The sequence below is a fragment of the Anastrepha ludens genome, chromosome 5 (assembly GCF_028408465.1).
Source record: "Anastrepha ludens isolate Willacy chromosome 5, idAnaLude1.1, whole genome shotgun sequence".
In the NCBI taxonomy this organism is placed as follows: Eukaryota; Metazoa; Arthropoda; class Insecta; order Diptera; family Tephritidae; genus Anastrepha; species Anastrepha ludens.
In genome coordinates, this window is record NC_071501.1 from 110,935,195 (window position 1) to 110,947,015 (window position 11,821).

General features: G+C 35.3%; 2 protein-coding genes across 2 annotated transcripts; both read right to left on the reverse strand.

The window, feature by feature from the left end:
* Positions 1-3,083: 3,083 nt before the first annotated feature.
* Positions 3,084-4,541, reverse strand: LOC128863145 (aurora kinase B). The gene is made up of 5 exons (XM_054102117.1): positions 4,293-4,541; positions 4,039-4,230; positions 3,674-3,967; positions 3,379-3,610; positions 3,084-3,317 (listed from the first exon to the last, which is right to left on the reverse strand). Exons 1-5 carry the CDS (start codon positions 4,424-4,426, stop codon positions 3,186-3,188), a joined length of 984 nt encoding a protein of 327 aa, XP_053958092.1. The 5' UTR covers positions 4,427-4,541; the 3' UTR covers positions 3,084-3,185.
* Positions 4,542-6,534: 1,993 nt separating this feature from the next.
* On the reverse strand, positions 6,535-11,059 carry LOC128863717 (voltage-dependent anion-selective channel-like). The gene is made up of 4 exons (XM_054103023.1): positions 10,949-11,059; positions 7,376-7,695; positions 7,052-7,279; positions 6,535-6,980 (listed from the first exon to the last, which is right to left on the reverse strand). Exons 2-4 carry the CDS (start codon positions 7,693-7,695, stop codon positions 6,680-6,682), a joined length of 849 nt encoding a protein of 282 aa, XP_053958998.1. The 5' UTR covers positions 10,949-11,059; the 3' UTR covers positions 6,535-6,679.
* Positions 11,060-11,821: the final 762 nt, after the last annotated feature.

Here is an 11,821-nt window from a genome sequence, read left to right on the forward strand (position 1 = left end):
CTCGTGCATTAAGTTGGCTGCAGTGAAATATTCAAAGATATGAGTTGCCACTGAAAAAAATTCAAAATATAAGGCGATGTCAGACGTTCAATATTTATTGTGATATTTAAATCGCGATTCATATTGATGGCTTTTTAAAATATTGATGAAACAGGAGTGTATGCGACATGCTCAATATTTATTGACAGTATTTACAAGTTGTTTAGAAGATTGTGATACTGTGAGTAAACTATTAGTACCGATTCGACCGGCCCTAAAGTAGATATTCAATTTCAATATTATCCTCCATTATTTTGGTCGCAAAATATACAAAACTAAATTAAATCCTAATTATTTGCTGGTAGTGTGTGATATTTTGTTTTTATTTCACTCAGTCCTGATATATAGCAAATTAATGGATAGCGAGTGTGCGCTACACGTTCAATTTTTATTAACGGTACTGCGAACAATATTGAAGTCCTACAAGCGCTTAGAATTCTAGGTACGTTCAATAAAAAATATTTAGTTGTTGTTGTAGCAGCATACACATTCCCCATACATATACGGGGAAAGCTGCTGAAGTGACAGTCCTTGGCCGGATGTATAACCAGGTCGTTCCGGTTACATAGAACCGACTGTCGTGGAAACGAACAAAAAGAGGTTGTCTGAAAAGTCGGTTTACTGACGATAGTTTAACGTGACAACGTCATAAGAAAATATTGATGGAATGGTTGCAATTTTCAAAACAAAATTTTAATTTTATTTGTTTGATAGATATTTTGCATGGATATAGAGGAGGAGGTAAATGGAATTGCAATGGAATAGGTCAAGTTACATTTACACAAACGTGAAAAATTACGAAACATTTATCAAATTCATGAAAGATATCTTCAATTTCGATTGTGCATCAGACGTTAATAAGTCAACAACACTAAGAGGCACCATCATCGATTTGCCTTCTTCAAGACACTTTACACTCGAAACACTCCCTTTCATTTCCTACTTTTTCTATCATCGTTCTATTCTCAACAGAGAAATGGTTCATTACCATGCACACAGGAAGAAGGCATATGCAAATACAAGTATGTGAATTTATATATCTACATATGCGCATATACATACATATATATGCTCACTCAAGTAGGACAGAGCCAGATGTCGAACGTTGCCGAACGCGGGGGCCGATTGTGCTCTTTGTCGTTCGTTCAGCGCTCTCGCTTGCAGTTCAAGCACATTAGCTTACATTTGCTTGCGTACGGAATAGATTCGTATATTTGATATGTCCATATGACTTGTATGCATCTTTACATATAAATTTGTTCTTTTTGAAAATTGCGCGAAAGTGTATATGTACATGCATGTTTATATACATATATTAGTATACAACATATCTTATAAGGTATATGGTAAATATTACCATACATTTTTTCCTTCATATATAATAATAATAATAACATTAAAACAACAGGTACTATTAACAAACTTGGTTTTATTTTAAATTCTTCAAGTAAATCAAATTAATAATAATCAATAAGAAGGCACATGCAAATACAAATACGTGAATTTATATATGTACATATACGCATATACATGCATATATACGCTCACTTAAGTAGGAGAGAGCAAGATGTCGAACGTTGCCGTTCGTTTGCTTTGTTTGCTTTGTCGTTCGTTCCGCGCTTTCGCTTGCAGTTCATTCAAGGTAACGGCAATGAGCAAGGTAACGGCAAATGAGCAAGGTAACGACAAATAAGCAAGGTAACACTAATGAGCAAGGTAACGACACATTTTTTCGTGCGTGCAGCCGGCTAAATCGAATTATAAGACGTTATCACGTCAAAAAATATTTAGTGTTTTACGAGGGTTAACGTGCGGGCTAAATGGCTTAAGCGCCTCCGCGAAATTCAGACTTTTTGGATGACCAAATATTTTATCAGATTGAGCAGTATGTGGGTTGGTGCGTTATCTATGCTATGATCTATGGTTGGTGCGACTGCAAACTAAATCGTCGGAGGATTGCTTTCGCTTTTGAAAGGCGAAGAAGAATTAAAAAGAAATGAAAAATTATTGGATGCTTTTTTTTATTGTTTAATTTAGTTCACAAATCTTGAAATTACAATAATAAAAAAGCCATTCATCAAATATTTACAGCCAAGTAATGTTTCTTCCATTCTTTTGTTTTGACGTCAACCGGTTGTCGAAATCGAGAAAAATAAATTAGTGCCTTCGGAAGACACTATCTTTAATATTATGTATACCGTGGATATGAAGACGAATTAAATACTGAAGAAGGTGTTCTCCCAGTTACTTTTTTTCGCGATTTTAATAAGTATAACGTGTGAAACATAGAAACAAAAGGAGGAGAAATTACATGTTTGTGAAAATTCAGTGAATGGCTTGGTAATATTGTGAGATTTATACTAAACAGACTAATGAAACAAAAAGTGCACCTTTAACAGATTCGCCTTGGTAGAAACCATTTGGTCCATGGCGAATCTCATAAAGGTGATAGCACTTGAGCAATACCAACATTTACATGCATTTCATTATTGTAAAAAAAACATAAACAAAGTAGCAACAAAGAAGCACACTATCGCAAAATCGTCTGCTCAAGTGGCATCTTGAATTAATTTGCCTTGTCGTTGATCATAGTTCTCAAATTTAAGCTAGACAAATCTGCATTCATAATCAGCAAGCAGTTCCTGTTGGGGTGTTACTGGAACTGCGCAAGTAGTCACTTTTTGAAGGCTGAGCCTCCTTATAGGTACGTCAGGAGGTATCTGCAGAACTTGATTGACGAGATCCAAGAGTATACTCGGCAACCGCTGAATCTCCCAGTATACAGACAGCCTATAAGACATTCAAACAGCTTGTTTGCTAGATCTGCCGTTAGATGAGATTGACAACGACGACCGATTACTGGATTGCGTTTAGAAGAGCTTTGTAAAACGTTAAAACAACAACAGCAATCCGTCATTGTATGAAATCCGCTCCGAAATGTCAATGTGAAAACTATCAAGGTAAAAATACAATGCTGAAATTATGATTTAAAACAATTCGGTAACATTAACCGTGACCCGGTTCCAAATCCTTAATTTGTGCGATTATATATTATTATTAAATTTATTTATTTATTATTATTATTTATAAATATTGAAATAAAATTGTAATACATTTAAATTCTTTATGCAAATGCAAAACGTGCATTATTCTAAGGCCGTTTCCTGCTTTAATTTCTCTGCTATATATGCGTTCCGTTTTGCCATATTCTCCTTGACCCAAGGGTGTTTCATTACCTCCACCAAAGTTATACGACCATTATTCGATTTGCGAAGCAACTGCATGTTTGTTAAACATTAAAAAAAATATATGAATTGATCATAAAAATTAAATAAATACCTTAGAAATAACATCCTTAGCTCCAGCACTCAAGTGGGGTGGATAATACACTTCCAGACGCCTAATTTTTTCGTAAGTCTTCTCATTGTCAACTGACTCAAAGGGCGCACAACCCACTAAAAACTCATAACATAAAATACCTAAGCACCATTGATCGACAGAATGGTCATATATATGACCATCTACCATTTCTGGTGGCAAATAATCCAGTGTGCCGCATAGAGTTTTACGTCTAATGATAATAAAATTATTTAGTTATAAATTTAGCAATGGATGTCACAGCAGAAAAACTCACTTGTTGGATAGGGTGTGTGCTGACCAACCAAAATCAGCTAATTTAACATCATCGGAGGACGTCAGTAGTATATTTTCTGGTTTCAAATCGCGATGTATAACATTATTCAAATGACAATATTCAAGCGCATCGGCCACTTGGTAGGTATATTTTGCAGCGCGGGTCTCCTCAAACCGACGATGTGGTGAATTCCGCAAATGCTTATACAATTCCCCTTCTGAAGCAATTTCCAGTGCAAGATAAATGCGACTCTCATCATGAAACCAAGTAAGTAATCGCAAAATATTTGGATGTCTGCATGTGAAATCCAAATTTATTAGTATGTATTTAGAAATTCTTATTTAATTGCACTTTTATTTACTCACTTGAGACGCGTTTGTATTTCAATCTCCCTTAAAACTTGCCGCTGTACATTACCCTTTTCTAGTTCAGCTTTAAACATTATTTTCATGGCAACTATAAAATTGGAGGTGCGTTCGCGCGCTAAGTACACGCGTCCGAATTTACCTCGCCCTAGTGGGGCGCCCATCTCAAAATCTCGTGTACTCCATTCGTAACTGTTTAATGAAGATTTCGTTTGAACTATTTCACAAGATGCTTTCATTTACGATTGACTTACGGGTGTCCATAAGCGGGGTGCTGCATCATTTTGAGCGACATTGCTTGTATATGTTGCTGGTATTCCTCAGGCACTTCTTTTATCATTTTAACTAAGTCAGTTCGGTTTGGTGGTTTCTTTTGCAATTTATTCATTTTACAGTTTTACTTTATTATTTCACGTAGGCTATAATTAAAACTGGGCAAACAAAATAAGTACTTTTCGCGCTTTTCCGTTTCAAGCAGTTAGATTTTCAAATGAATGCAAATGTCAAAATATGGTTTGCAAAAGTGCTGCCAAGTTTGATATTCTATTCAACAAAAGCAGGGTTGCAATAGGCGATGAATTTTCAATGTGTCAAAGTTCGGCCTAATCTATACTTACATGTTTACTGCTTATGTTTCAATTCCGAAATTTAACAATATACCGAAATTAGTCCATTAAAAAAACCAAATATGTTATTAAAATGATAATAAAAGTGCATGTGGTTTTATAAATATACTGAGACATACTCTATAATTAAAAAAAAAAAAAATGAAGATTCAGCGAAAAACTTTAAAAAATATATAGGAATATTTCTTAAAACACTTTTTGTTAATTTTTTTTTTCTTATAACAGCGTAATATATTCCCCGTAAATTTTAGTTAAGTGCAAACATATATCCAGGTCGCTTCGATAACGTACAGCTGACTGTCATGGAAGAACCGACTGCCGAAAGACCAATATTTCCGAAGCGTTTGTGTCAATTTAACGCAGAATATCTTTCTCGGACTAATGAAAATATTATATTAACTTTTTCATAAACCAACAACTCAACCATACTTCACTCTATGTATACACAAGCTGCAAAAATCACATATGTAAAATCAGATATGTAAACAACCAAGGAAATGTACGCAAAAGACGTCACGTACTTTTTTTTCTCCTAAATTCAATTACAAAAGCACGGCCTTCTGATGTACTCTGGTATAATTCCTTCATGAATATTTTTTCTACATAATAATAAAGAGGTATTATCAACGCGCATTTATAAAAAGTGATACCAATAGACCAGCTGGTTGTTTTTATTTTTCTTACGATTTGGTGATTTGAGTGTCAAATTTATCAATTTTGTTGTTGTTGCTTCGTTTGTTTGCTTAGACTTCCGATTGAAATTTTTGACATTGAAGCACACTGAACAGGTAGTAACAGTAAAGCAGCTGATTTTAATATTTTGTTGTGATTTGGCCTCCAAGTAGCCAAATATTGTTTAGATTTCTCTAAACTGTAAATTTTTGCTTATGGGAAACAAATTGCGTTTTTGCTCTACCGCTACTACTTGTTTCGTGTGGAAGAAAGCATGCAAATTTTGTTATCACCCACAGACGTCTTGACTCAAGCTAAGGTAACTTGGCTGCACAAGCTAATCAGTTTTTTTCCTTGATATGAATGTCAAAGCTTCCTACTTATTCGTTGTTTCCTTATTTGTTTTATCGTACATTCCAAAATAAAAGCAAAATCAAAATCTTTTACGCTGTAGAGTTGGCAGTTCAGCCCCGCTTATTTCACTAGTTCTCATTTTGATATCAACAATAATTATGCAAAGAGAAAGTGTAGTTTCTTCTAGATATAAATTTTAACCCGTTATCGCATGCGCTATCCGACAGACTAGACATACGTTGCTAAAGCAATGATCCTCATAGTTCTACACATTTTTGAATACACCTGAACCCATCTTAATTTCGTTAGGTTATGTGACCAGCGCTTTAATATCCCAGTGCCTACTTGTAACGGTACTAAATAATCCTTTGTCATATTACTACCAACACTTGATTCTACGTTACCAGAACGCTACGGACTTAAAGCCAGCCAAGGATTGTCACTTCAGCAGCATTCCTCAAAAATTTACGTGAATATTTTATGCTGCTGCTGCAAAAAAAAAAAATAAATTTTGCAGACTGGGAATGAACAAAGCCAAACTGCTGCATATCTATACTCTACTTAGTTAAATTATATTTAAATTAAATTGACATATGCAATGAAAATGTTTTGAATTCTTTAAATGCACAAAAATTGCATAGCAATGAACTTTATTGCGGGGACCATGTTTGTTAGTAGACAACTGAAAATTAATTAGTGTTCAAATGATATCTTTTAGGAGCAAGTAGCTGTGCACGACTTAGTTTTAAAGTACTGGAAATGCAAATGGTTTATCGATATGCGATACGTGTGTGAAAATTATTCCTTCAACACAAATCTTTTTACTTAGATTAACAGTTCTAACTTGGTTTTTACTGGCCATGAAATAATTCATTTTTGTCTCTTTTATTTCTTGTTGATGGGGTTTAGTTATAATTTAATTGGTATCTTTTTAATAAGACGATGCTCTGACTTATTTACTACTCTTGAAGTTGTTATAACATATTTACTTAAGCTTCCAACTCCAAAGCAACACCAATCTTGTGGCCACCGGCATTGAAGTTCTTGCCATCGATCAAGGCAGATAGACTGACTGTGATACCGTCACGTACACGCTGTTGATAGCCCAAACCAACTTGGCTAGCGTTGTTCACCTTCGCGCGAACACTGATGTCATCATCGATTAGGTATTTGCCACCAAGGGCGAACGAGGTGTTGTTACCACCAGACGTCCATGACAATTGGACGGCAACATCGAGTTTGGGAGTGCATTTCTGGAAAATTGAGCCAGTAAACTCTTGACCATCGTTGCTGTAAGCAAATCAAGATACAAAATAAATAAATAAACACATTTTTCAGGCATATCCATTTTTGTTACTTACACAGCTGTGTGGAGCACAAAGTCCTTGGCAGCATAGCCCAAGGCAAAGTTATTGGTTTTCAAAGAGTTGTTTTGGGTATCGAAAGCGGTCTTGTAACCGGCTAACCAACCCTCATAACCCAAAACAGCTGAAGCGTTGATAAGTGGACCGTTCAGATCAACATTAACGTCTGAATCGACCTTGACATTTTCATGGCCGTAGGCAGCCTTGAACTTGCCAGTTTTGTTGCTGCAAAATTAAGAAGAACACAGATTATTAATTTGGAATAGATAAGCAATATATGTTTATACATTATACACTAAATCAGCTATACATTGTACTCACCCAGATTGGGGAGCGAAAGTGGCTTCGAATGCCAATTTCAAGCCTTCCAGCAGCTTGTCTTGGACAGACACTTCAGAGTACAAAGTGTTGTCTGTGTTCCACTTCTCGGTAAAGCTCAAGCCATAATCCTTAACTTTGTATTTAGTCTCCAAAGAACCAAAGACTTTGCCAGACTCCTGGTTGGAATGGCCGGCTGTGTTGAATTCAATACCAGAGGGGGTCTTGGTCTTGCAATCCAACTTCCAGAGGCCAAAGTGGTATCCTTTGCTGAAGATATCGCGGGCTTGTTTGCCAAGGTCTGGGTATGATGGAGGAGCCATCTATATTTGAAAACGGATACAAATACACAGCAAATACAGATATAAGATGATCACTTATATTTTTTTATAAAATATTTGTATTATAAAATATATACACATATGCTTTTTAGTTTAATTTTGTGTGTTGAGAAAATTCATTTGTCAAATTTTCATCGATTTAATGGAAAACGACAGCAATTGAAGCGAGTCATACCGACAAAGTAAATAGTTTGGAAAGGTAGGCAGAAAACTCAAAAAAGGAAAGAAACTATTCAGATTTATATCCGTCCAACAACTGCGACTTCTATTCCTATTCTGCGACTTCGTTCTCCAAAACTGTATTGCCGGCCTAGCTTCAACAAAAATTGGTACCATTACATTACGTCTAGTATATTAAGATAATTTTTGATATAAACTATGTGATCGCCAAGCGCAGTTTCGCACAAGATATTAGAAAGATGAGTAAAAATCTTGAAAAGCGGTTTCTCAAATTTTGTAGAAGTAGAAACTTGAGTGTAACCAATTCATCCCATGACTTTCATTGTAGCCACACGCAGCGAAGAGAATACAGACAGAATACATGAAGTAAAGCACGAAGTTCATTGAACGCGTCGATGCCATCTAACACATTTTGGTATATATGTGCACATGTATATCTCTTTTTAAAAATACGAATGCTGTTACAGTAAAACCGGCAAAAGTATCTGTACACAAATTGATCATTAAATGTTTCAACTGCTACGGCATACCGCTGCATACCAAATTCCATCGAAACCTACGAAGGAACGCTCTCTGAGCGCGCCAAATCGTTAGACGAAAACTCAGCCTCTCAGGTGCATTAGCATAAGAAGCATAACTCATATTGGCATAAATAAATAATATATAACAAACTGATAGATTGAACGTTGAAAATGTTATATTCTAATAGTATAAAAAAGCAAAATGTAGACAATATTTTTATAAACTGGATGGCATCAGAAAAGCTTGCTTATACATTTTTGATGAGTCAAAAAAATGGTTTATAGTACATATTTAGTTATAAAACTTAATATGTAATCCTTAAATAAAATTGTGTTTAACACACAAGTTTTTATCCCGATATTATCTGAATCCTCACTATCACGTGTCACGCACTTGTAGATAACCCACGAAGTCGGTTGTCAGCGGTTAAATCAGCTGCTATGCAGTTGCTTTTTGCCAGTAGTGCAGAAAAATATTAAAAATACTATTCCGCCCGGCTACTTCGCGATCCGCACACTCATTCATACACATCCATACATACATACTTTCATGCAAGATACGTCATGTGTTAAATTAGAGCCAAAGAAATTCTACAGAGCGTAAAATCATGAAAAACTAAAATTTAACAAAGAAATTCTGCTGCTAATAAAACATATGCACACATAACATGAGCGGTACTGGCAAGGCAAACATAATATTTTTATTTTTTTTTTCCTGTGATGATGTAACGAATTTCTATGCTGCATGGAAACGCTGCTAGTAGCGGGGCCACCACACATATGAATGCATGCCCAAAGATATGTATGTATGTGCATATATACAAGCATGTACCTGATACCAAGCATTTTAAGACTCGTTAATTGTGCTACACACTTGCCTCAAGTCCAGCTGAGTGCATTATCCGCTTATCCCTGACCCCGTTTTTCCATAACCAACTTGGCTGGAAGTAGAAATATGCTAGTATTCGAGGCGGCACTTTCGAGCTCGGTTGAAGAATTACATCAGTGGACGAAGGTGACAAGGACAGTGACGATGCTGGCGCTGACATTAGCAGGAATGTTCAATAACTAGACACAGCAGCGATGATAATAGCGTTTGGTGTACTAGCTAACGGTTGGCAGTTTGAAGGCGAGCAGTTTGAAGTAGAGCACAGAATATTTCTTACCACGCGGTAGTGGTAAATATAATATTTTATTTGGTATTTATGTAATTCATTCTTCAAAGCGAACAAGGGTAGTTTCTGACAACAAAGAATGTTTGAAAGTAAGCCAATAATAGGAAAATAAAGCAGAGAAGGATTTAATCAAATTACATATATTTAAAAAAAAAAAAAAAAGTGGAAATGGGTTTAGTGCGTAACGATTATTATTTCAAACTAAACGTTTAACACTTAATCTGATAATTACATATCAGCCTTTAATTATTGAGATTATGGGTGGTGATATCGATTTAGATGACGTCACCGAATAAAATTAGTCAATGAACTATAATTCACCTGCGCACTTTCACTTTATCAGCTGTGTCGATTTTTTTGTTTGTTTAATGTTCATTGATTTCTGCCTTTAGTGCCCAAGGATAAATATCAATTACTCTGCTCTATGTTCTTTCATATATTCGTGTGACTTAGTTATCTTCCATAATTTTATAACATATAACTCTGCTACTAGAAAGTGCCAAATTAGAGCAAAAATTTAACTTAATGTATCTACATATATATGCATATAATTAATAATGCGACAATGCGGATCAGACGAGAGCATGTACAGCTGCTGAACTAAACGCAAATTTTTCTCACATGATTCGCATTATTTGCGAACTGGTATCACACGTTCCGGAATTTTCTTATTTAAAGAAGCCGACATGCACTCCCATAACGATAAATTATCTTATTTGGGTAACATCGAAAATAATTGATAAAAAAAAGTGGAAAAACTGTATGAATATTTTCACAGCTTGTTACGTAACAGCGAGTGTCAGCAACTGCAGCACCCCACCTTTCAACTGTCGCTTTTAACGCTGCATAAATATATATTAGCTAGCCGGTTAACGTTATATCAAAGCAATTATTTCAAATTTTACAAGCCCGGCGAAGTAATTGTTTATAAATGATTATAATATAGCGCTTGCTAAAATACATATAATTCATTTAGCCACATCTAATATTCATCGCAGAGGATAGTAAATATTTTGACGAGTGAATTGCACGTAGACCAGTCATGGCAAGCACGATGCGCAAAACCTTCTTTTGATATTACTCTTCAATCTTCCCTCCAATCAACGAAAGAAATAGGAGAGCAACCAAATTAAATGTTGCCCCCCATTTTCTCCGTCAGATACCCACTTACAAACCGCACAGATCACAGCTAGGAAAACACACGCACCCGTACCCTTTTGTAGGTTATGAAACACTTTTCGTTTGAACATGACTTTTCACTGCTATGGTTTTGTGCAAAAACTACAAGATATTTCACTATTTATGCACTATCCATTAATCTTATTCAAAAGCTTTATTCCAAGCAAATTTTCTACTTACTTTTATAGATTGATTAGCAGCGAGATGCAGGAACACAACGACCACCAAGAACACCAAAAATTTTGTGAGTACAATCAGCAAGATGAACCAATTGTAAATTCAAGAGGTATTCATTCACCATTGCCAGTGCAGCCCATTTATTGAAGAAAAGTGTTGTGACCTTTGAAAATTGTCCCTTAAGTTGAGTGGTTTGCGACTTTGCTGTCAATTTAGAAAGTCATGGTGGTACGTACATATATAACCGGTAGTATATATTATATATCCACCCAATTGATTGGTAGATATTTTTCGATATTTCGTGTTTTATTTTCCCCCGAATGCCGTGAAGCGCTTCTTCTGCTTGTACACTGTTAAGAAATCTATAATAATGTTATTACTTACTCAATCATACAAGACAGTGTTTATATTGTCGAGAGGGTGTACCTCTGTACCGTTAAGTTGCTTTACGTGTACTTTATTCGGCATTTTTTCTCATATTTGTTATTGTAAGAAGATGGAGAGCCTAGAATTTGATCTTAAAAAAATTTAAGCGTGAAAGTAAACAGAAAACGCAAGAGGCTCTTCGTCATTTTAGAGACTTGTTTACATTTTTCGTGTACTCACTTTATTCCCTCTTTTTGCTTCTAAGATTTATATTAACCTAACTCAACATTTTTAACGCTTGTTGTCTATAGTTGTCTATTTTAACTAAATTCTGTCATATAGTATATCTCGCGTAGCCCCTCCAAAATATCGTTAACCGGTATCTCTTTAAGTTAATGGTATTTTTTCACAGAATCAGTCTATTTCTGATGCGAAAGTCCTTATGATGGGAAATTTAAGGTAGCAAAAGTAAAAGTAGTTAAGGATAATAAAAAGGAAAAGTTGGGGTTG

Excerpts from the sequence above, each read along its gene's own strand:
- LOC128863717 (XM_054103023.1), bottom strand. The coding sequence starts at position 7,695 with ATGGCTCCTCCATCATACCCAGACCTTGGCAAACAAGCCCGCGATATC. Across the intron at positions 7,280-7,375 it reads ACTTTCGCTCCCCAATCTGG|CAACAAAACTGGCAAGTTCA; the intron begins GTGAGTACAATG and ends TTAATTTTGCAG. Across the intron at positions 6,981-7,051 it reads TTTGTGCTCCACACAGCTGT|CAACGATGGTCAAGAGTTTA; the intron begins GTAAGTAACAAA and ends ATTTGCTTACAG.
- LOC128863145 (XM_054102117.1), bottom strand. The coding sequence starts at position 4,426 with ATGAATAAATTGCAAAAGAAACCACCAAACCGAACTGACTTAGTTAAA. Across the intron at positions 4,231-4,292 it reads CACCCCGCTTATGGACACCC|TTACGAATGGAGTACACGAG; the intron begins GTAAGTCAATCG and ends TTCATTAAACAG. Across the intron at positions 3,611-3,673 it reads GCACACACCCTATCCAACAA|ACGTAAAACTCTATGCGGCA; the intron begins GTGAGTTTTTCT and ends TATTATCATTAG.